Source organism: Ranitomeya imitator, chromosome 1, assembly GCF_032444005.1.
Source record: "Ranitomeya imitator isolate aRanImi1 chromosome 1, aRanImi1.pri, whole genome shotgun sequence".
NCBI lineage: Eukaryota > Metazoa > Chordata > Amphibia > Anura > Dendrobatidae > Ranitomeya > Ranitomeya imitator.
Genome location: NC_091282.1, coordinates 946,483,632 through 946,509,294, shown reverse-complemented (window position 1 = coordinate 946,509,294; position 25,663 = coordinate 946,483,632). Strand labels below are relative to the sequence as shown.

At 41.6% G+C, this 25,663-nt stretch overlaps 1 protein-coding gene across 1 annotated transcript in view; it reads left to right on the top strand.

Annotated features, from left to right (window-relative positions):
• UBE2D3 (ubiquitin conjugating enzyme E2 D3) overlaps window positions 1-25,110 on the top strand; it is an 83,873-nt gene extending 58,763 nt beyond the window's left edge. Inside the window, exons 5-7 of the mRNA XM_069743647.1 lie at window positions 3,976-4,081; window positions 8,412-8,505; window positions 23,585-25,110. Of these exons, the coding sequence (XP_069599748.1) occupies window positions 3,976-4,081; window positions 8,412-8,505; window positions 23,585-23,630 (246 nt within the window). The 3' untranslated portion in view covers window positions 23,631-25,110. The remainder of the gene's footprint in view (window positions 1-3,975; window positions 4,082-8,411; window positions 8,506-23,584) is intronic.
• The last annotated feature ends 553 nt before the right edge of the window (window positions 25,111-25,663 follow it).

Below are 25,663 nucleotides of genomic sequence, written 5' to 3'. Positions count from 1 at the left end.
TTTTCTTTAGGTTGACCGGTAGGGCCCAGGTGGAGCTGAATTTCTCTAGGATTTTCAAGTTGTCCTGGAGGCCTTTCTCGGTTGGTGACAGCAGCAGCAGGTCATCTGCATACAGCAGGAATTTCACCTGAGCGTCGTGGAGGGTGAGTCCTGGTGCTGAGGAGGATTCCAGGGCGGTAGCCAGCTCGTTGATGTAGATGTTGAAGAGCGTTGGGCTTAGGCTGCAGCCTTGTCTTACTCCGCGGCTCTGCTGGAAAAAAGCCGTTCTTTTGCCGCTCACACTCACGCTGCAGCTGCTCTCGGTGTAGGAGCTTTTGATGACATCGTAGGTCTTTCCTCCTATTCCACTCTCCAGCAGTTTCAGGAATAAGCCCGGGTGCCACACTGAATCAAAGGCCTTTTTAAAGTCCACAAAGCAGGCGTATATCTTCCCATTCTTTGTATTGTAGATGTGTCTCTGAATGAGGCTGTGCAGAGTATAGATGTGGTCAGTGGTGCGGTGGTTCGGCATGAACCCTGCTTGGCTCTTGCTGAGGACGTTGTGCTCGGTGAGGAAGGTGAGGATCCTCTTGTTCAGGATACTGTTGAACAGTTTTCCCAGGTTGCTGCTGACACATATGCCTCTGTAGTTGGCTGGGTCATACCTGTCCCCACTCTTGTGGATGGGTGTGATGAGGCCTTGGTTCCAGGTACGAGGGAAGTAGCCGGCACTCAGTACAATATTGAAGAGTTTAACCATTGCAGCCTGTATTTCTGGTGGGCTGTACTTCAGCATTTCTGGTAGGATTCCATCTAGGCCACCGGCTTTTCTACTTCTTATGGAGGAGAGTCTCTCGGTTACTTCCTGTAGTGTTATAGGTGTATCCACCGGGTTTTGGAAGTTTTTGATTTTTTCCTCCATTGCTTTTAGTTTCGCCATTATGTTTTCCTGTTCTTGGCTTAGTCCTTCCTTTGGAATGTCTTTATAGAGGTCTCTGAAGTATTGGAGCCAGAGGTTGCCATTTTGGATATGGTTGTATATATATATATATGTGTATATATATATATATATATGTGTGTATATATGTATGTGTATATATGTATGTGTGTGTATATATATATATGTGTATATATATGTGTGTGTATATATATATATATATGTGTGTGTATATATATGTGTGTATGTGTGTATATATATATATATATATATATATATATATATATATATATATATGTGTATGTGTATATATATATATATATATGTGTATGTATATATATATATATATATGTGTGTGTATATATATGTGTGTATATATATATATATATATATGTGTGTGTATATATATATATATGTATGTGTATGTGTGTATATATATATATATATGTGTATATATATGTGTGTGTGTATATATATATATATATATATATATATATATATATATATATATATATATATATATATATATATATATATATATATATATATATATATATATATCTATATCATTTTTAATGGTATATGGTCTCCATCCTGGTATGTGTTGCTTCCATCCTGCGCCCTAATCTTGTCATGTGCTGCTACCATCTTGCGTCCCCATCCTGTTGTGTGCCTCCATCTTGTGATGTGCTACTGTCTTCCTGAGCACTCATCCTGTCACGTGCTCCCATACTCCACCCCAATCCTGTCATGTGCTGCTACCATCATGCGCCCCCATCCTGTCATGTGCTACTCTCTTCCTGAGCCCTCATTCTGTCATGTGCTGCTCCCATCCTGCGCCCTCATCCTGTCATGTAGTGCTTGCTTCCTACACCCACATGCTGTCATGTGCTGCTCTCATCCTGCGCCCTTATCCTGTCATGTGCTGCTGCCATCCTCCACCCCCGTTCTGTCATGTGCTGCTCTATTCTGTCATGTGCTGCTCCCATCCTGTGCCTCCATTCTGTAATTTGCTGCTCCCATCCATATGCCCCATACGCTGCTCCATAAAGGTTTATGGCCCCTAAAAGATGCTCATAGTATATGCCTCATATGCTGCTCCATTATGGTTGATGGCCTCCATAAGATGCTCTATAGTATATGCCTCATATGCTGCTCCATTATGGTTGATGGCCCCCATAAGATGCTCCATAGTATATGCCCCGTATGCTGCTCCATTATGGTTGATGGCCCCCATAAGATGCTTCATAGTATATGCCCCGTATGCTGCTCCATAAAGGTTTATGGCCCCCATAAGATGCTCCTTTGTATTATATGCCCTGTATGCTGCTGCGATACATAAAAAAAAAAAACATACTCACCTATCGTTGCTGGGCGCCGAGTGCTGGGGGGCCTGAGCAGGCAGGGACACCGGCACGCTGTGGGGGGTCAGGTGCCGGAGTCGCCACTAGCTCAGGCCCCCGACACTTGCTATAGTCACCTGTCCTGTTCCAGTGCTGCGTGCCGCTCCATCTTCCGGGTCCTCTGTTTGTGACTGTTCAGTCAGAGGGCGGCGCGCATTAAGCTCATACCAACCCTGGGACCGGAAGCTGCCGCTTGCAGCGTACACAGGCGCCAGGACTACAAGGGGCCTTCGTAAGGTGAGTATATGTTTATTTTTTATTTTAAGTCTTTTTTTAACCACGCATATAGTGCCCACATTGCTATATACTACGTGGGCTGTTACATACTGCGTGGGCTCTATTATATACTACATCTCTGCTATATACTATGTAGCTGTGCAATATACAACGTGGCCTGTGCAATATACTACCTACATATTCTAGAATACCCGATATGTTAGAATCGGGCCACCATCTAGTAATAAATGAAACTATACTAGAATGCAAGTAATTTTTGTTCTTAACCTATATTTTAAAGCGATGCATTGTAAGCAACTGGTCAGTCACGTAGTCCCGTTGGGGAACTTGAGCTTGGAAAGTATAATAATAATAAAAAATAATAAAATTACCCCTTTGACACAAATAAAAGTTTTGATTTTTAATTAAAGTCTGATCTATTAAAATCAAAAATTAACCCAATCCGGTAATGGTGTAAAGAAATCAAAATACCAGATTTGCATAAAATACAGAACTTATCTGCTCCCAAAAAAAGTTGTCAATTAAAACATCAGTTTGGCACACAACACTACATTGACCTAAAAAAATGAAACTGTCACATGTAATGAAATATGGCAATACCAATTTATTTATTCCCCCCCCCTCCCACCACTAAAGTGAAGAAAAAAAAAATGCAAGTCTTGGAAAATCTGCAAGCTTTCTGGCCTAGAGAATCATGTTGCCAAGTGTGTATGTGTGTGTATGTATTTATCCCTATCACAATGTACATTGTAAAATATAATCCCATTGAACGCATGGGGAAAATGTCACTCAAAACTACAACTCTATGAGTATGTACTGGTATTCTACTGCAGAGTTAATAATTTTATGATCCATTTGAAAACTGCAGCGACTTGCATGTCTTTTTTTTTTGTGTGGCTCTTTTACTGCATATGACAGTCCTACTGTTAAGTGCAGCCTCTGGCTGATCTTCAAGGGAGCAAGATAGCAGCCATGGGGGCCTTCAGGTAGGCCACGTAAGCTGCTGGTTGAAGAGCAACAATTAGTTGGCTCTGGTCACTGCTTGTAAAAGTAGATGTTGTCAGTGATGTCTGCCCAGTATGGAGCCAGCTCAGCTTTGGACATTCTCTCTCATCATAGCACACACTTGATGGTACAGGTAGTTGGAATATCATAACCATCATCTGTCAAGACCCATACGCATGGGCAGATTCAACTGACGTAAATCTAATTTATTTGGAGGGTTTTCTTGCTTTTAGACTCAAGATATCCTTCTAGAGTTGAACATTACTGAAAATCCACAGCTACTGAATGCCCCCATGGAAATATCCTGAATAAAAAAATCTGTCTTAGCCGAATGTTTAAGTAATTCACTTTCAATGTAATTTGATATTAAATGTTGGATTGTGCTGTATGTTATCCTTGCTTTTTACTTAATAGGTTGCGTTTACAACGAGAATCTACCATCCAAATATTAACAGCAATGGCAGCATTTGTCTTGACATACTCAGATCACAGTGGTCCCCAGCTTTAACTATTTCTAAAGGTGAGTCTAGCTGCTATTTTACAAAAAACTTGTTTTTCTTTTAAGAGAACTCTGCAGTAAATATGAAATATGCAGCAAATCTGAATTTGCAGTGACATTGACATGCTAATTATTAAAATCCACACCACAGGTCAACGTACTCTGCAAATTTGGTTTATTTTTTTCAATGTCCGATAATTTGCTGCTGGTTTGCTTGCAGATGTACGCAGTGTCCAAACCGCAGCGTTTACTGACCGTGGGAACATACCTTTATGTGCCAGAAAAGGTGTAGGCTGCTCGGCGCCGAAGCCTGCACCAAAGAGGGGAAGGCGACCTATGACGTACCTATGGTTGTAAAGGAGTTAAAATAAGGAATACATTGAAATAATAAAGCAAAAACTTACTCGCATGTTGAAGGAACAGTAATATCCCTGACCAAATAAACATGAGAATGTTTCTAGTTTTTAATCGTATTATTATAGCGCCATTTATTCCATGGCGCTTTACATGTGAGGAGGGGTTACATGTTACAGGTTTTACATGTTGCCGGAAGAGGTAGGTCTTCAGGTTCTTTTTAAAGGTTCCGATGGTAGGTGAGAGTCTGATATGTTGTGGTAGAGGGTTCCAGAGTAGGGGTGATACGCGAGGGAAATCTTGAATACAATTGTGGGAAGAGAAGATAAGAGGGGAGTAGAGTAGGAGATCTTGTGAGGATCGGAAGTTGCGTGCAGGAAAGTACCAGGAGACGAGGTCACAGATGTATGGAGGAGACAGGTTGTGGATGGCTTTGTATGTCATGGTTAGGCTTTTGTACTGGAGTCTCAGGGTAATGGGGAGCCAGTGAAGGGATTGACAGAGGGGAGAGACTGGGGAATAGCGGGGGGACAGGTGGATTAGTTGGGCAGCTGAGTTTAGAATAGATTGGAGGGGTGCGAGAGTGTTCGAGGGGAGGCCACAGAGCAGGAGGTTACTGTAGTCGAGGCGGGAGATGAGGGCATGGACTAGAGTTTTTGCAGATTCTTGGTTTAGGAATGTACAGATCCGTGAAATATTTTTTGAGTTGAAGGCGGCAGGAAGTGGAAAGGGCAAGTGTCAAGATCCGTGTCCAGGATTACCCTGGGACAGCGAGCTTGTGGGATTTGGGAGAGTGGGCAGCCGTTTACTGTAATGGATAGGTTCGTTGGGGGGGGGGGGGGGGGGGTCACGTGAGATGGGGGAAAGAATGAATTCTGTTTTGACCATGTTAAGTTTTAGAAATATAGCGGAGAAGGATGAAGTGGTGGATAGACATTGAGGGATTCTGGTTAGTAGGGTGGTGATATCTGGTCCAGAAATGTAGATCTGTGTGTCATCAGCATAGAGATACTGAAAACCGTGAGATTCTATGAGCTGTCCAAGGCCAAAAGTGTAAATGGAGAAGAGCAGGGGCCCTAGAACTGAACCTTGCGGGACTCCGACAGATAGGGGGCGGGGTGAGGAGGTGGTGTGTGAATGGGAGACGCTGCATGTTCGGTCAGTTAGGTATGATGAAATCCATTATAGGGCCAAGTCTGTCATGCCAAGCGATGAGAGGGTCTGTAGTAATAGGGAATGGTCCACTGTGTCAAAGGCAGAGGACTGGTCCAGGAGGAGGATAGAGCAGTGTTTCTTGCTCTTGGCGGTTAATAGGTCATTGGTGACCTTAGTTAGGGCAGTTTCAGTGGAGTGGTGTGACCGGAAGCCTGATTGTAAGCGGTTGAAAAGGGAGCAGGAAGATGGATGGGAGGACAGTTCAAGATGGATGTGTTGTTCCAGTAGTTTTGAGGCATATGGGAGAAGTGATATAGGGCGATAGCTAGATACAGAGGATGGGTCAAGAGAGGGCTTTTTGAGGATAGGTGTGATTGAGGCATGTTTAAAGCTTGAGGGAAAAACACACGAGTTGTTAGTCATATGTTGAAGAGATGGGTTAGAGTTGGGATGAAGACTGTGGTGAGGTTTGGGATGAAGTGGGAAGGGACCGGGTCAAGTGCACAGGTGGTGAGATGCGATCTTGAGAGTAGAGTGGAGAGTCGATCTTCTGTAATAGTGGAGAAGTTGGTTTTGGAGGTGGAGGGCTGGGTAGTTGGGAGGAAGGGCTCTTGGGGTTGTCGACTAAAACTGTCTCTGATGTTCTCCATCTTCTGCTTGAAAAATGTGACAGTCTTCAGCTGAGATGAGTGGGGAGGAGGTGCTGGGGGACGGAGGAGAGAGTTGAAGTTCTTGAATAACTGTTTAGGGTTGTGAGACGGGGAGGATATGAGAGATGAGATGTAGGTTTGTTCAGCTGTGGCGAGGGTGGTCTTGAAAGTAGTGAGGGACTGTTTGAATGCGATAACGTGCTCGTTGTAGTGGGGTCTTTTCCATCTCCGCTCTGCAGCCCTGGAAGCTCGCCTCAGTTCTTTGGTCAGGCTGGTGTGCCAGGGCTGTCTGTTGATTTTGCGAGCTTCGGTATGTGTGAGATGGGCAAGAGATTCCAAAGCTGCCGCTATTGTGGTGTTATAGAGGGGCAGCATCATCCGCTTTGTGTAGGGAACTTATGTCTGTGAGAGGGAGGAGGGATTCAGAGTGAATTTAAATCAAGGTGTTTGATTTCTGTGAGGTTGTGCAAGTTTGTGATTCATAATCATATGAATATATCTGTTAATATTGCAAAATACTAGAGTAGTGGACAATCTTATGGTAAGTATTGAGAACTAAGAGTGCTAATCAGATGTAGTAATGAACTAAAATTAACCTAAAAAAAAGTATATTGTTACGTCACGTTCTGGTGTCAGTAGGATCCCAAAACCATACAGCTGCCAAGAATAAAAATACACAGTCAACTACATTATATATTGCTTACTGCAAAGTATATCTGAATTGTATTACTACGGTGTATTTATGACCTACAGAGATTACTTTTACTTTGCCTATTATAAAAGCAGTGGGATAAGTAATATTGCCTCAGTGGAAATTATTTAGTATTATTCATAGGCTAGTAAGTCCTATAAAGTGAATAGGGAAGCTAGAGATACGTAAGGATAGAAAAAAATGACAAATAGAAGCATCCTTCTTAGAGATGGTCTGGTTCCACATGTGCCATGCCCCAATGTGCATTTTTACCCGGTTTCCTCATGGAGTGTATATGGAAACAGGATGAAACGCGCATTGGGGCCAGGGCACATGTGGATCCACACCATCTCTGTAAGTCGATTTATTTTAGAACATTGCTTGGAAATGCTTTTCAAAATTTTGTTGTTGTTTGGTGTTTTTCCAGTTTCTCCATCTTGGCTCTGACTTGAGTTATGAGGAGAAATGTAAAGGCATACAACACAGAAACTTGCATTTTTTTTTTCTGTAACACCTTACAACGCCACACCTTACAACGCCACACCTTACAACGCCACACCTTACAACGCCACACCTTACAACGCCGAATTTTATTCATATTTTGCTTTCTCTAACACGATTACCAGAGAACAAAATCTCAAAAATTATAAAAATATAGTGGAAAATTGCATTGGTTCACTTGAAATGGAATGACCCCTGTAAAGGGCTGTGGTTCGATCATTCTGAACAATGGTTCTTGTACGACATTCAAATTTATCAGGAGGCTATGGCTTTTCCCAGTTATTAGAACTTTAAAAAAAAAAAATAAAGAAAAAAAAGATTATAACTTAAGTTTTTGTGTTATGAGATGGCTCGATGGTCTTTCAGTTTGGACGATAGCATAGTTGGCTATTGCTGGTTACGTCTTAGGCCATGTGCACATGCTGTGGAACAGTGTGCGGAGTTTTCCGCACTGATTTTGGTAAATCCACAGGTAAACCGCGCTGCGGATTTACCATGGGGGTTTTTGTGCAGATTCCACCTGCGGTTTTACACATGTGGATTCCTATTATGGAGCAGGTGTAAACTGCTGCAGAATCCGCACAAAAAAATTGACATGCTGCAGAATATAAACCGCTGCGTTTCTGCACGTTTTTTTCCACAGCATGTGCACTGCGGATTTTATTTTCCATAGGTTTACATAGTAATGTGCACCTCATGGAAAACTGCTGCGTGGGCACATAGCCTGAATTGCTGAAGCAGTTTCTCCCTACATAGCGATTGTCTAGGCTGACTAGTAGCCATGGTGTGTGCAGGAAAAATATTAAAGGGATGTAACTCCCTTATGTTGAACACCAACAACTGATAGTAATGCATATCCTAATGATAACCTGTCGACCAATATTGGAGATTTATATAAGGTACTTACAAGAATAACTTTTCAGGTTTTCAGATTTCCAACCGCTGATTATATGCTTTACATAGTAATGAATCTAACTTTTTTTTTTTTCTTGCTCTCCAGTTCTTTTGTCAATTTGTTCACTGTTATGTGACCCAAACCCAGATGACCCTCTAGTGCCAGAGATCGCACGGATCTACAAAACAGATAGGGAAAAGTAAGTATGCTTTACACGATCAGTGACTTTGTTAAATTAAATCCTTTTTTTTTTTCCTAAACCATGTTTCTCCTACGCCTCATTGGGGGACACAGGACCATGGGTGTTATGCTGCTGCCACTAGGAGGACCCCAAGTTAATACATAAAGAATAACTCCTCCCCTGCAGTATACACCCTCCTGCTGGCTCTAAGTGAACCAGTTCTTACTTAGTGTCTGTAGGAGGCACTATGTTTCTCTGAAGTATAACTAGATTAACCCCTTTCTGCCATCAGATGGAATAGTACGTCCGATGGCGGTGGGCCCGCTTCCAAGCCGGGACATATCAGCTGTTTTGAACAGCTTTCGTGTGCTCGCAATAGGAGAGTGGATTCACATTCTCCTCTCGCCTATTAGCTAGTTAAATGCCCCTGTCAACCTCTGGACAGCGGTATTTAACAAGCGCATCTGGCCAGAAATACGTGCACCGCTAACCCCAGTCACGTGATCGGGGTCAGCGGTGCTTTGGTATAACAACCAGAGGTCTCCTGCAGATCTCTGGTTGTCACTGCCGGATTGCTGTGAGTGCCGCCCTGTGATCGGCGCTCATAGCAATGCTGTAATTCAGCTACATAGGGCCGATCGAGCATCGCTCCTATGTAGCAGAGCCGATCAGGCTATGCCAGCTTCTAGCCTCCCATGGAGACTATTGAAGCATGGCAAAAGTAAAAAATAAAATGTTTGTGTTTTTTTTTTTTTTTTTTAAATGACAAAAATAAAAAAATATGAAAGTTCAAATCACCCCCCTTTCGCCCCATTCAAACTAAACAAATAAAATCAAACCTAGACAGATTTGGTATCGCTGCGTTCAAAATCGCCGAATCTATCAATAAAAAAAAAAAAAAAAAATTAACCTGATCGCTAAACGGCGTAGCGAGAGAAAAAATTAAACGCCAAAATTACTTTTTTTTTTTTGGTCACTGTGACATTGCATTAAAATGCAATGATAGGCGATCAAAAGATCGTATCTGCACCTAAATGGTATCATTAAATACGTCAGTTCAGCATGCAAAAAATAAGCCCGAGATCACGAAAATTGGAGACGCTACAGGTCTCGGAAAATTGCACAATTTTTATTTTTTTTTATAGCAAAGTTTGGAATTTTTTTTTCACCACTTAAATAATAACCTAGACATGTTTGGTGTCTATGAACTCGTAATGACCTGGAGAATCCTAGTGGCAGGTCACTTTTAACATTTAGTGAACCAAAAAACAAGTGTGGGATTGCAATTTTTTTTCCCCCCAATTTCACCGCACTTGGAATTTCCCATTTCTAGTACACGACATGGTAAAACCAATGATGTTGTTCAAAAGTACATCTCGTACCACAAAAAATAAGCCCTCACATGGCCATATTGACAAAGAAATAAGTTATGGTTCTGGGAAGGAGGGGAGTGAAAAATGCAAAACCGAAATAAAGCTCCTGGGGTTAAGCAGCTTGCATTCTGTGACTGCTTCCAAAAAGATGTATGTTTGATTTATTAGGTACAATAGGCTAGCAAGAGAATGGACAGAGAAATACGCTATGTTATAGGGTAAGAGTATTTTACCATATAGATTTATCAAATTACTATCTTTGGTTGCTGCATGGATTACACTTCTGCTAGATATGACTTTAGAGGTTTGTGATTCCTGTTTGGTACTGTTGCATGGCCAAACCTATAGTTGCCAGCTGTAGGTATGTTTCCTTTAATCACTCTGCTTATGCCAGGCTTATGTGTATTTAGGTGGGTGTGTGAGGCCGCTGTCCTCCATGTAATTATTTTGGACTGAACAGGTTTTGCTCACAAAATGTGGCAGAAGCTTCCCTCTGTGTTGGGGTAAACCCCTGTTTGGGCACACGGGAGAGCTCGGAAGGGAAGGAGCACTGTTTTACTTTTTCAATGCAGAATTGGCTGGAATTGAGATCGGACGCCATGTCACGTTTGGAGAGCCCCTGATGTGCCTAAACCGTGGAAACCCCCCAATTATAACAAACCCTAATCCAAACACACCCCTAACCCTAATCTCAACGGTAACCCTAACCACACCCCAAACACTGACACGCTCCTAACCCTAATCCCAACCCTATATGTAATCCCAACCCTAACCCTAACTTTAGCCCTAACCCTAACTAATGGGAAAATGGAAATAAATACATTTTATAAAATTTTTTCTTTAACTAAGGGCGTGATGAAGGGGGGTTTGATTTACTTTTATAGCGGGTGTTTATACCGTTCCGCGTTTGTTAAAATTGATAAAGCAGTTTTATTCTTCGGGTCCGTACGATTACAGCGATACCTCATTTATATCATTTTTTTTGTTTTGGTGCTTTTATATGATAACTATTTTATAGAAAAAATAATTATTTTTGCATCACTTTATTCTGAGGACTACAACTTATTTTTTCGCTGATGGTGGCTCGTTTTTTTTTTTGCTCGGCAGTATGATAAAGCGTTTATTTTTTTTGGTGTTCACTGAAGAGGTTAACTAGTGGGAAAGTTTTATAGGACGGGTCTTCACGGACGCAGCGATACTAAATATGTGTACTTTTGTTTTTTTATTTAGATAAAGGAATGTATTTATTGGAATAATATTTTATTATTATTATTTATTTAACCGCTGCATGACCAGCTCTATCCTCGCCTACTGTATCCTCACCCATGCCTTGTAGATTGTGAGCCTTCGCGGGCAGGGTCCTCACTCCTCCTGTACCAGTTATGACTTGTATTGTTTAAGATTATTGTACTTGTTTTTATGTATACCCCTCCTCACATGTAAAGCGCCATGGAATAAATGGCGCTATAACAATAAATAATTTAGGATTTTTTTTTTCACATGTAAAAATTTTTTTTTTTTTTACTTTGCATCACATTTTATTGACTGATCGCTGATCTGACACTTCGCTGTGCACTGTCACATCAGCGATCACAGGCACAGCAGGGACGCTTACCAGCGTTTGCTCTGAGCAGGCGCTGGTAAGCCACCTCCCTGCAGGACCCGGATGCAGCCCAGCGGCAATTTTGAATCCGGGCCTGCAGGGAGGAGGAGGTAAGAGACCCTCGCAGCAACGCAATCACATCGCGTTGCACCGAGGGTCTCAGGGAAGCACGCAGGGAGCCCCCTCCCTGCGTAATGCTTCCCTATACCGCCAGAACACTGCGATCATGTTTGACATCCGGCACTATGTGCCAGGAGCGGTCACAGACTGCCCCCGGCACATTAACCCCCGGCACACTGCGATCAAACATGATCGCAGTGTTCTGGCGGTATAGGGAAGCATTACGCAGGGAGGGGGCTCCCTGCGTGCTTCCCTGAGACCCTCGGTGCAACGCGATGTGATTGCGTTGCTGCGAGGGTCTCTTACCTCCTCCTCCCTGCAGGCCCGGATTCAAAATTGCCGCTGGGCTGCATCCGGGTCCTGCACGGAGGTGGCTTACCAGCGCCTGCTCAGAGCAAACGCTGGTAAGCGTCCCTGCTGTGCCTGTGATCGCTGATGTGACATAGTGCACAGCGAAGTGTCAGATCAGCGATCAGTCAATAAAATGTGATGCAAATTAAAAATAAAATTTTTTTTTTACATGTGTGAAAAAAAAAAATCCTAAATTATTTATTGTTATAGCGCCATTTATTCCATGGCGCTTTACATGTGAGGAGGGGTATACATAATAAAAACAAGTACAATAATCTTAAACAATACAAGTCATAACTGGTACAGGAGGAGTGAGGACCCTGCCCGCGAAGGCTCACAATCTACAAGGCATGGGTGAGGATACAGTAGGCGAGGATAGAGCTGGTCATGCAGCGGTTAAATAAATAATAATAATAAAATATTATTCCAATAAATACATTCCTTTATCTAAATAAAAAAACAAAAGTACACATATTTAGTATCGCTGCGTCCGTGAAGACCCGTCCTATAAAACTTTCCCACTAGTTAACCTCTTCAGTGAACACCAAAAAAAATAAACGCTTTATCATACTGCCGAGCAAAAAAAAAAACGAGCCACCATCAGCGAAAAAATAAGTTGTAGTCCTCAGAATAAAGTGATGCAAAAATAATTATTTTTTCTATAAAATAGTTATCATATAAAAGCACCAAAACAAAAAAAATGATATAAATGAGGTATCGCTGTAATCGTACGGACCCGAAGAATAAAACTGCTTTATCAATTTTAACAAACGCGGAACGGTATAAACACCCGCTATAAAAGTAAATCAAACCCCCCTTCTTCACGCCCTTAGTTAAAGAAAAAATTTTATAAAATGTATTTATTTCCATTTTCCCATTAGTTAGGGTTAGGGCTAAAGTTAGGGTTAGGGTTGGGATTACATATAGGGTTGGGATTAGGGTTAGGAGCGTGTCAGTGTTTGGGGTGTGGTTAGGGTTACCGTTGAGATTAGGGTTAGGGGTGTGTTTGGATTAGGGTTTGTTATAATTGGGGGGGGGGTTTCCACGGTTTAGGCACGTTAGGGGCTCTCCAAACGTGACATGGCGTCCGATCTCAATTCCAGCCAATTCTGCATCGAAAAAGTAAAACAGTGCTCCTTCCCTTCCGAGCTCTCCCGTGTGCCCAAACAGGGGTTTACCCCAACATATGGGATATCAGCGTACTCACAACGCATAGGAGAAATTGGACCCCAAAAGTTGTTGTCCAATGTGTCCTGAGTACGCTGATGCCCCATATGTGGGGGTAAACCACTGTTTGGGCGCAAGGGAGAGCTCAGAAGGGAAGGAGCGCCATTTGACTTTTCAATGCAAAATTGACAGGAACTGAGATGGGACGCCATGTTGCGTTTAGAGAGCTACTGAAGTGCCTAAACATTGAAACACCCCCACAAGTGACACAATTTGGGAAAGTACGAGGGGCGATCCAAAAGTAATGATAATCAATACTAAACACAATGAATATAGGCAAAAATAAATTTTTATTTTTTTTACATAGTCTCCTATCAAGTCTATACATTTAGTCCATCTCTTTTCTAAACTTAGAATTCCCTTAGAAAAAAATTCTTGCTCTTGACCCTCAAAAAAATCCCCAACAGCGGTTATCACGTCGCTATTGTCATCAAATTTCTTGCCCCGGAGGTGTTCCTTGAGTCGAGGAAAGAGAAAGAAGTCACTGGGGGCTAGATCTGGCCAATAGGGGGGGTGTACCACCAGTTCAAAGCCCGCTTCTTGAATGGTAGCCATGGCAACTGCAGCTTTGTGAGCCGGCGTGTTATCTTGGTGAAACAGCACTCCAGCCCGCAGTTTGCCACGCCTTTTCTCCTTGATGGCCTCCCACAATCTTCTTATTTGTTCTGCGTAGTAGGAGCCCGTAATAGTGGCTCCCTTCTCCAAATAGTCCACCATAATAATTCCTTCATCGTCCCAAAAAACGGACGCCATAACCTTCCCTGCTGAGCTTGACACTTTGAATTTCTTCGGCGTTGGTTCGTCAGCTCGTTTCCACGTCATCGATTGTTTAGTTTCGGGATCAAAGTGGTGGATCCAGGTCTTGTCCATGGTCAAAAAAAGTGACAAAAAATTTTCCTTGTCTGCTTGGCACTTTTCGAGATTTGCTATTGAAATGTCAACTCGTTTCTTCTTTTGCTCGTCGGTTAACATTTTTGGCACCCAACGCACGGAGACCTTTCTCATATGCAATTCTTTTGCAAGGATTCTTTGAATACTGCCATATGAAATCCCTGGGACCTGAGCTACATGCCTGATAGTCACTCTTCGATCTGCCAATACAACTTCTTCAACTTTTTTCACGTTTTCTTCATTGAGGGACGTGGATGGGCGTCCTTGACGATGTTCATCTTCCGTCGATGTTCTTCCCAGCTTAAATTCCTTGGCCCAGCATGCAACTGTGGAATATGGAGGAGAAGAGTCCCCCAATGTTTCCACCAAGTCGCTGTGTATGTCTTTGGTAGTCATTTTTTTCAAGCAGAGGTATTTGATGACAGCTCTGAGCTCGTTTTTTTCCATTTTGATGTTCACTCCTCAGCAGTTCATATTCAAATGAATGTAGCTCGTGGTCTATTTAAGTGATTTTTTTTTTTCCTGGACTAGTGGGTACCTAAGAGAGAAGAAAACATTTTATTTTAATTTCTGTGTGCAATAGAAATAACCGATTATCATTACTTTTGGGAACGCCCCTCGTAGACCCCCTAAGGAACTTATCTATATGTGTTGTGAGCTTTGAACCCCCAAGTGTTTCACTACAGTTTATAACACAGAGCTGTGAAAAAAAAAAAAAAATTCCCACAAATTTTTTAGCCCCCAGTTTTGTATTTTCCCAAGGATAACAGGAGAAATTGGACCCCAAAAGTTGTTGTCCAGTTACCCTTGGGAAAATACTGAGCTTTCACAAGATGTCGACAGATACCCCCGCAGCGCTGGACACCAGTAGCAGCGCTCCGTACATCCGAACACCCCCATCCCCCCAAAAAAAATTTTGGGGGAAAAAAGTGCATCTTATAATCCGAAAAATACATTAGATATTTAAATGGAACTCTCTTCCCCATGTACCAGTCTACACTGAACCCATGATAAGCCTTACACTTGTGTTTTAACAGTGAAATGACCATGAATTTCCTCCAGTTATCAAAGAATACAAATTTTCCCTACACAAGTATCCAGTCCATTTTAAACATTAATTCCATTTTTTTTTTTTCTATTGAGAGATTAAAGAAAGCGAGTTTGCATTGATCAGGGCAGCAACATGCTTTTTGTGGGTATCAGCTGCCCAAATTTATAGGATGCATTCATCCGGATAGCTTTGATACTTCACTATACTATATGAATAATCCGGTGTCTGAATCTTCCATAAAATAAAAAACTTAATTTTAATAAACATCCATTGGTATTGAAAATCGCCGCCATGTGTATAGGGTTAGATATATGGGCAAATGCGTTTCGGATTGAAATCCTTAATCATTGCGTACTGTTGCCACAGATCTCTGGCGTCTTCTATCCCATCCTGTGAAGAGACCCACTCTCTAATCCTGGACGGGAGTGAAAAACTGGAAAAGTGAATGACTAAAGTACGAATAATACAGAATAGTACTAATACAAAATATTAATTATTCATGGTTGATATTCAAACCATGTGGGACTCGTGTTCAGTTCACAGATCCACCACGATTCTCGATTTAAAGGGAACCTGTCACCCCGAAATTCGCTGGTGAGGTAAGCCCACCAGCATCAGGGGCTTATCTACAGCATTCTGTAATGCTGTAGATAAGCCCCCGATGTTACCTGAAAGAGGAGAAAAAGACGTTATATTATACTCACCCAGGGGCGGTCCCGCTGCTGGTCAGGTCGGATGGGTGTCTCTGGTCCGCTGCGGCGCCTCCCATCTTCATTACAAGACGTCCTTTTCTGATCTTCAGCCACGGCTCCGGCGCAGGCGTACTTTGCTCTGCCCTGTTGAGGGCAGACAAAGTACTGCAGTGCGCAGGCGCCGGGCCTCTGACCTTTCCGGCGCCTGCGCACTGCAGTACTATCCTCTGCCCTCAACAGGGCAGAGCAAAGTACGCCTGCGCCGGAGCCATGGCTGAAGATCAGAAGAGGACGTCTTGTAATGAAGATGGGAGGCGCCGCAGCGGACCGGAGACGCCTGTTTGACCTGACCAGCAGCGGGACCGCCCCTGGGTGAGTATAATATAACGTCTTTTTCTCCTCTTTCAGGTAACATCGGGGGCTTATCTACAGCATTACAGAATGCTGTAGATAAGCCCCTGATGCCGGTGGGCTTACCTCACCCGCGATTTTCGGGGTGACAGGTTCCCTTTAATAATTTTCTATGGTGATCTCCTCCTCTGTAGGGTGTTTGTTTTTTTTTTTACCCTTTCATCACTGTTATCACACGAATGGAATCACCATTATGTTTCAGCCTTAAATGCCTTACTGCTGCAGAGCATTTAGTGGTTAATCTTGCTGGCCGCATTGGACAAGTGCCTCCTACTATGTGCTTTCAGTGTGTTGGTAGCACATCCTACATATTGAATTTGACTAATGCTGCATGTTGTAATATAGATTATATAAGATGAGTCATAATTTAGTTTCTTTTTTTTGTAAGTTAATTATTTTTGTTATAGAAGTAAAAGTAGTTTCTACATGCCTGCAGCAATTAGACAGTGACCACATTTATAAAATCCTGTTGTGTGTTGCCATGTATTCTTTGCAGAGATATTCTGGTTTAAGTATAGGCTAGGGGATAATAAATTTTCCAACGTAGAAAACTGGGGACTGTAAGTAGATACAAATGTAATATCTTATAATAGGAATGTCTTTTTGTTTTTATTTCTTAAAATATGCTGTCATTGACTATATTGTGTTCCGGTGAGAACATCCAAATGGATAGCGATATTTCCTCTCTGGATCTCCTATCTAATGTGGTATTCATTTTTTTTTTTTTTTTTTTAAATGAATTAATTCTCCTATAGGGACATTTTTTTTTTTTTATCACTTGTTTGGAATGACCTGATGAAGCTAGGAGGGTTGAGTTTGTGGCCACAAAATAAAAATGTCCCTGTAGGAGAAAAAATTCACATACAAAATAAAATCTATCTTTCCTTATACCTATATGCTGGGCGAAGGAGGTTCAAATAGTACGATGCGGGTAGTGAAATACTCGCTATTTTCTGAGTACCGCAAGTACTTCATTACTCTGCGAATACCAACGATTACACTGGTCAACTAGGGATGAGCGAGTGTAATCTAGCTTATAACATGCATTTGTCAAATTCAATATATAGGATTTACTACGAAAACGTTGAAAACACGTATTAGGAGGCACTTGTCTGATGAGGCCAACAGATTAACCACTAAATGATCTGCAGCATCTAGGCATTTTAGTTTGAAACATACCGTAATGGTGATACTTCACCCTGTTATCACAGGAATTGAAAGGGTAAACAAAAAAAAAACCCTACGGAGATGGAGATCACCATAAAAAAAAAAAAAACTATTAAATAGCAAATCTTGATGGATCTATGAACTGAACATTAGTCCCACATGGAATGAATATCAAACATGACATTTATCATTAGGAATAATGTATTGCATTGTATTAGGCTTGGTTCCCATTGCGTTAATGGGAACACGCTAACGGACAGCGTTGCACGGCGAAATTAACGCCGTGCAACGCGTCCGTTAGCGCGCCCATTCACGGCAATGGGAATGCGCAGCACCAGCACGTGCCATGTTCGGCACGCGCTAGCGACGCGCCGGTGTTTTGTGGCGCGCCGCGGACGCTGCTTGCAGCGTCCAAGGCGCGCCCGCCGTCCGTTCCCCGCTCTCGCAGATCGGGGATCTACGAGAGCGGGGACGTTACCGCGACCCCGGTAAAAACATTGCGTTAGCACATACCGCTAGCGCTAAACGGATTGCACTAACTCAATGTGACCCTAGCCTTAGTACTATTCTGTGTTAGTCGTATTTTAATTATTGTTCTCCTTTCCAGTCTTTTACTCCTGTCAAGGATTGGAGGAGAGTCTAGACCAGGTGTCATCACAGGATGTGGCATAAGATGCCAGAGATTTGTGGCAACAGTATGCAATGATTGGGGATTTCCATCTGAAACATGTTTGCCCATATATCTAACCCCCATACACATGGCTGTGATTTTTATTATCAATGAATCTTAAACTATTACAAAGTTGTTGTTGTTTTTTCATCTTATGGAAGGTTCAGACACTGATTTCTAGACAGCAGTTCTGCTCACTTAAGGTACCATCACATTTAGCGACGCTCCAGCGATATAGACAACGATCCGACCTAAACTAGATCGCTGCAGCGTCGCTGTTTAGGTCGCTGTAGAGATGTCAAACACAGCAACTCCAGAACGATGCAGGAGCGATCCAGTGACGTACTTATCGTTCTCGCTGGTTGTTAGCTCTGTGAAAAAACATTGCAGGCATCGTTGCTTTTGCTGTCAAACATGACGAATCACACCGACCTGACGACCAAATAAAGTTCTGGACTTTCAGCTACGACCAGCGATGTCACAGCAGGATCCTGATCGCTGCTGCGTGTCAAACATGAGATCGCTATCCAGGACGCTGCAACGTCACGGATCATTGTCGTTCTCATTGTAAAGTTGCTCAGTGTGAAGGTACCTTAAGAAATAATCCAGTGGGTTGGAGAGATGTGGCTTGTATGTTGGACATTAAAGGGACTGCCAGCACAGAATGACAACAAGCAAAGTACAAGCGCTCGGTGCTTCACAGCGGGGCCAATCATTTATATACGCCTTCTCACCTGCTTGGTTTCCAACTATCTCTACTCTTTGAGATCTATGTCTTCATAGTAATCACCCTTTTGATTGATTGCTCTATTTAAATGGTTGCCCCTGCCTGAAGCACCGAGTAGTAGGAATTGGTCAGCACAGAATGACTGTTCAAACAAAGTACACACAGTTGTCTCACAAAAGCAAAGCCAATCATTTGAATACACCTTCCCATCTACTTGTTTTCCCTCATGCTCCCTTCTTTTGACACCTCTGGCTTGATAGCCAGGGAGGGGTGGATAGAAAGAATACAAGCAAGTGTGTAAAAATCATTGGCCATTCCATGATTTGCTGAGTGCCTGTACTTAGTTTGAGCAGTCATTCTGTGCTGACAGTCTTTTTAACCTCTTGGACTGTAGCTACTGTACACACTTGGCCTGACTATAAAGGCTTGTCTCTGGAAGCTAGCTCTGCACTATAAGGGTATGTTCACACGTTCAGGATTTCCATCCTTTTTTTTTCCTGACTGTTTTTTAAAAAACTGCAGCTCTTGGCAGAAAACGCAGGTCCTTTTTTTGGTCCTTTTTTGGTCCGTTTTTGATGCGTTTTTTGATGCGTTTTTTTGATGCAGTTTTCTAGCCAGAGTCTGTGTGTTTTCTAGGAATTTTTTTAGGGTTAAAATGGCTGAAAATACCCTAACCCTACCCCTAACCCTAACCCTACCCCTAACCCTACCCCTAACCCTACCCCTACCCCTATTCTAACCTTAGTGAAAAAAAAAAAAAAAAAAATTCTTTATTTTTTTTATTGTCCCTACCTATGGGGGTGACAAAGGGGGGGGGGTGTCATTTACTATTTTTTTATTTTGATCACTGAGATAGGTTATATCTCAGTGATCAAAATGCACTTTGGAACGAATCTGCCGGCCGGCAGATTCGGCGGGCGCACTGCGCATGCGCCCGCCATTTTGCAAGATGGCGGCGCCCAGGGAGAAGACGGCCGGACGGACACCGGGACGCCGGGTGAGTATAAGGGGGGGAGATTAGGGCACGGGGGGGGCATCAGAGCACTGGGGGGAGGCATCGGAGCACTGGGGGGGGGCATCGGAGCACGGGGGGGCGGGATCGGAACACGGGGGGGGGGGGGGGGCAGCCACACTCCGCCCACGCACTTCCGCCCGCTCCCCGCACTTCCTGCTGCAGCGGTTCTGCACATCAAATCGCAGTAAAACCCGCAGATATATTTTTGATCTGCGGGTTTTACTGCGGTTTGGACCTCACAATGGAGGTCTATGGGTGCAGAACCGCTGCGGCTCCGGAAAAAGAATTGACATGCTCCTTCTTTTTTCCGGGAGCTATTCAGCGCGTCTTTTTTTTAACAATTTCCGGACCATGTGCACAGTGTGTCCTGTTTTCCATAGGGTACAGTGTACTGTACCCTGCATGGAAAACAGCTGCGGAACCGCAGCGGCAAAACCGCCGCGGTTCCGCGGTAAAAAACGCACTGTGTGAACATGGCCTAAAAGACAAAAGCTTTTATTGCAGAATGACAGCAGGTATAAAAAAAAATTGTTACAAACTTGCTTTTATTGCTATCTAACAAATTAAAGCAATTTAAGCTATTAACTCCCCTTAAAAAATGTGAGTGACTCTTCATAACTGTGTGAATATAAGAAATTGAAGCCATCTACCTGCAGATTCTTCCATGTGTAACAGGAGTAGATGTGAAAAATAAATCTTGGTTTGCCTCTGTAGCGTGATGTAAGTGCTATGAAAAATCATCATAACCATAGACTTATAGTTATAAGGAATGATGAGGGTGGCAAAACTATTGGTCTACATGTCAGATACACCTTCACATTTATTTTGTGCTAGATAGTGATGAGCGAATATACTTGTTACTCGAGATTTCCCGAGCACGCTCTCGTGTCCTCTGAGTATTTAGAGTTCTCGGAGGTTTACGGTAGTTTTCGTCTCAGCAGCTGAATGAGTTACATCTGTTAGGCATCATAAGTACATGTGGGGGTTGCCTGGTTGCTAGGGAATCCCCTCATGTAATGAAGCTGGCTAACAGATGTAAATCATTCAGCTGCTGCAAGGAAAAATAAGTCTCCGAGCACTAAAAAATACTCCGAGGACACCCGAGTGTGCTCGGGAAATCTCAAGTAACGAGTATATTCGCTCATCACTAGTGCTATACCATGGAAGGTTCTAAAGTTCTAACCTCAGTCTATTTCTTTATTTTGTAAACATGTAGGATAGAGATCATAGTGACTTCGTTGTCGTAAGTTCGTAGTTCTTTCAAAACTTTTGCACCTCATGCACATGGCAGGACCTTGTGCTCAAAAGGGATTATGCAGGTCTCATTGGATTATGATCTCATGTAAGCTCATAAATTTGGTCTGTGAATTGTAGTTTCTCTCTACACGATAACCCTTGTGTAGATCATGTAGAAATTTCTTGCGAGTAAGAGTAGAGCAGTCAGGTTTGCCTGTGCATTCTATGCATGTCAGCTTAAGCATATAAGGAGGTCCCAATATCCATAAAGAAGCACTCCTCCCATCACTTTTTATTCCCTTAATATATTGGTCATATTATACAGCACGGTCTACTTACAATTGCTCATTTTTTGCTTTTTTACCCAGTGACATCTTCTCTCATCTGTGTAGAATCAGTGTCTTGTCCCTGAATTTTTCACTTTTCTTTTCAACTCCTGACACAGCCGCTCCCTTGTTTGCCCTACTAGGGAATTTTGCAGTGACTAATAAGTAATGATGAGCGAGTATACTCGTTGCTCGGGTGGTATCCGAGTATTTGGGTGTGCTTGGAGATTTCGTTTTTGTCACCGCAGCTGCATGATTTGCGACTGCTAGACAGCCTGAATACATGTGGGGGTTGCCTGTTAGGGAATTCCCACATGTATTCAGCCTGTCTAGCAGCTGCAAATCATGCAGCTGCGGCGATGAAAACTAAATCTCCAAGCATGCCAAAATACTCAGAGACCACCTGAGCGTGCTCAGAGAAACCAGAGTAACGAGTATACCCTCTCATCACTACTAAGTTAAACAGGGAATATTGACTTCCTGTTTCTACATAGAGCTTAGAAGGATTCAGCTTCTCCATTTTTAACCCTAGAATGTGTGATGTCTGAAATATACACTTTCACATAACCCGGGCCTTTTAAGTAGAATTGAGCTAATTTGTTCGGATTCAGTTGCCAAATCTGAATTTGCCATATTCGTACCATATTGGTTCCCTGTTTGTGCTGAATTTGTTTTATGATCAGTTCTGAACATACTTGATAATTTCTACTCCCATTGACTCTATATACGTTCGGCTGTGTTCGAAGATTGCAAAAACAATATTCGCTGCCGATTTTTATTCGGACCAGAATCCAAACAAATTCTCTGAACTCTTAAGCCCTTGTGCAAATCATATGGAGGAACTCATACTTTGACATTTTCTGCAAAAATAATTTAGTGCATTTTCATATCTTGTAAAAGTTATCAAAATTTCAAAGTAAGCTACTGGGCCTTAAAAGGCCTGGGTTATACATTCTAGGGTTAAACGTGTGATATCATACAGGGCTGTGGAGTCAGTTAATTTTGGTTGGAGTCGGTAGAAATGTACCAACTCCAACTTTAAAAAAAAAATGTATTAATATTTCATAATTGAACTTTCATATGAATTTTATAAATGTTACTCAAATATATGTTCTATCAAACTATGAACAGTGATAAGCAGATGAGAACACAGCCAGTATATTTCAGCAAAATTTTTCATGTGCACTAAAAGAAATTGAGAAATTTGACCGTTCATCAAAAATAACAATGCAACAAGCGATTCCTCTGTATCCTGACATTGTCAGAGATGTTGCCCGAGTGGTTACTGCTTTGCCACCAACCCAAGTTAGTGTAGAGAGGTTGTTCTCTGCTCTCAAAATAATTAGATCAGATTTGAGGGCATCCATGAAGGAGGATCTGACAGAGGCAATACTTTTTCTGAGGACAAATTTATAGATTTCTTCTTATTAACTGCATAACAGTGTTTATTGCATATTTATTTACAAGAGTTTATAAAAGTTATTTGCTATATTCTAATTGTATTCTAATAAATATAGTTTTTGCTCTAAGTAATCTAATTACTTATATGATGGTGAGAAACTGAATAAGCACGATATTAATGTTTGACAACAGTAAATTTATTGTTACGAATTGGCCATTTATGAAGGAGTCGGAACCTGATAAAATCCAGGAGTCTGAGTCGAATTCGCAACTGTGGCTTACAGACTCCACAGCCCTGGTATCATAGACCTAATGGAAAACACAAGTATAACTGGGTGGAAGGACAGAATGAGCAAGTACAGTGCTATATAATGTGATGGCAATGTAGTAAGAGGATACAAATTTTGATGGCAGCGCTTCTTTAAATTGTCAACCTGTCTCCATACTTTGTGTGCGCACAGTGGTGCAAGTGTCAAGCGTGACTTAATCAGATTGCTTCTGTGTTTTGATTCAATGCGAAGGTTTTTAAAACGGCACCTGTCAAAAGAGCAGTAGTAATATCCGAAGAGCAGAAACGGGCCACTTTTGGCTTGAAAACACGTGTTGTTTAAACAGCAGTGATACTAGATGAAAAATTTTTGGAAAGCCATTCCACATCTATCTTATGTTTCTAATCCTGTACACCACCTTTTTTAAATGTTTTGCGGAATGAAATTACCTGCCTAAGTGGGTGTGACCTAAGTGGCGTGGATTTTGGTTTTCTTCAAAAATGTATTTCAAACAGTGCATAACTGGACACTTGCTGTATGTTATAATTCTTTTCTGTATTGTTCTAGGTACAACAGAATAGCCCGGGAATGGACTCAGAAGTATGCTATGTGATGCTACCTTCAAGTCTAAATACACCTGCATTATAGCTGGAATAAAATAAACTTTAAATTACTGTTTTCCCCTCCCTTTCAGACCTCATCTACTTACCCCTTCCTTATATATTTTTTCTTTTTATTTTTTATTTTTTCTTTTGTGCTGCCTCCCTTCATGCACATGCTCATATGGGAAGACTTTAGCTCAGCATCGAACAGAAACATCTCTAGACTGTCAAGTAGTTGCCAGAATACAATTGCCCAAGATGTTTAATTTTATCAAACTGAGCATGTGTTTGAACATGGCTGTCGTCTTCACTGTAACTTGGTTATGAGACAACCCCATTCTTCATTTCTTACTGAAGTGGTGAAGATTAGAGCCTTCTGTTTGGGGTAGGGAGGGGAAAGGGTCAGGCAAAATTAAATAATAAGAAAGTAACTCAATCCTCTTATTGTAGGATTCAACAATGTGGATTTACTATGGATATGTTTTTTTGTTCAAAACTTCCAGATGTTTAAGACTTTCATTTACTTTATGCTCATAACTGATGTTTTGGGTGGAGAGTTGGTGTTGAAATTATATAGCTGCAGAAGTAATGTATTTTATGCATGTCAATAAACATGACAGATTAAAATTTAAAAGGTGAAACCCCATTGAATAACAACAAAATAGGATCAAAAGGTTTTTTTTTGTAATTTTTCATTGAGGTTTTTTTTTTTTTTTGGAGGCTGAGCTATTAGTTAATCTCTCTTCCAAAACACTGTTAATATAGCACTGAATAAAATGATTCAAGCATCAATGGATGACAGATCAACTAATAGCTTTTTTTTTATTTCTTCAATAAAGTTGCATAAACCAATGTTAGCTGCCTGAATTAATCAATGTTTGCAACCTTATTTTCTATGTAAATTCAACAAATCTGTGTATATAAAGTTTGGATTTTGTTTTGACGTCAAATAAGTGTATAGAGCATAAACTTTTTTCCCCCCCTATGTTCATTTAAAGTTGTTTATCCACTTATATGCCAAATCCGTCTGTTATTGCCCATCCTGGGCATGAATTCCAGCACTTAATATTGGACTGGCTGTGGGGGAGGGGTCACTGTGGTTTAGAGTATCCTGGTTGTTTAGCAGATTGAACATTCATGGTATATTATCAACTAATAAAGTTTTTCCTAACTTCTGGAACATCGAGCTGCAGATCATGTAGTGAGATTGGCACTATTGGGACATAATAGTAAAGATTCACGTGGGCATATTCTACACAGCCAAATCCTTGCTGTCATGTAGACATGTGAGACTGGTTGTGGAGTTTTTTTTTCTCTCCTTTTTTTGTGAGATGTTAAATAGATTGAAAGGATTATTTGCTCTGCTGTTTACAAAATACATATTTTAGTGCAAACAACAAGTTTAATCTCTAGGTGAATTATCATAAATGAATAAAAGCAGTACTGTCGTTTTTTTTTTTCATTTCACAATAAAAAAAGCTGTCTGTGCCATTTAGTATTTCCCTTTGTTACAATTGTAATAAATAGCCTTGCTGTCTTGAGGGCAGTTAGTGTGCCTATGTAGTTATATATATTTTTTTCTACAGAACTCAAGGCTGTCGGTTTGAACAGAGAATCGTGTACATTTTTGGTCCCTGTTAGTACAAATGATCCTCCTTGAAAACATTTTGAACAACCTAGTTAATACATAAACCAAAACCTGGAAGGCACCCATGTAATAAAAAAAAAATCCATACACTTCTTGTTTTACAAAACTGTTTCAATCTACCTGTTTAAAATGGCAGCCACAGACTTAGGCTGCTGTCACACTAGCAGTATTTGGTCAGTATCTTACATCAGTATTTGTAAGCCAAAACCAGGAGTGGAACAATTAGAGAAAGTTTAACAAACATATTCACCACTTCTGCATTTATCACCCACTCCTGGTTTTGGCTTACAAATACTGATGTAAAATACTGACCAAATACTGCTAGTGTGACGGCGGCCTAAATCTGCTTTCACACATCAGTTTTTTGCAATCAGTCGCAATTCATCTAATTTGGGG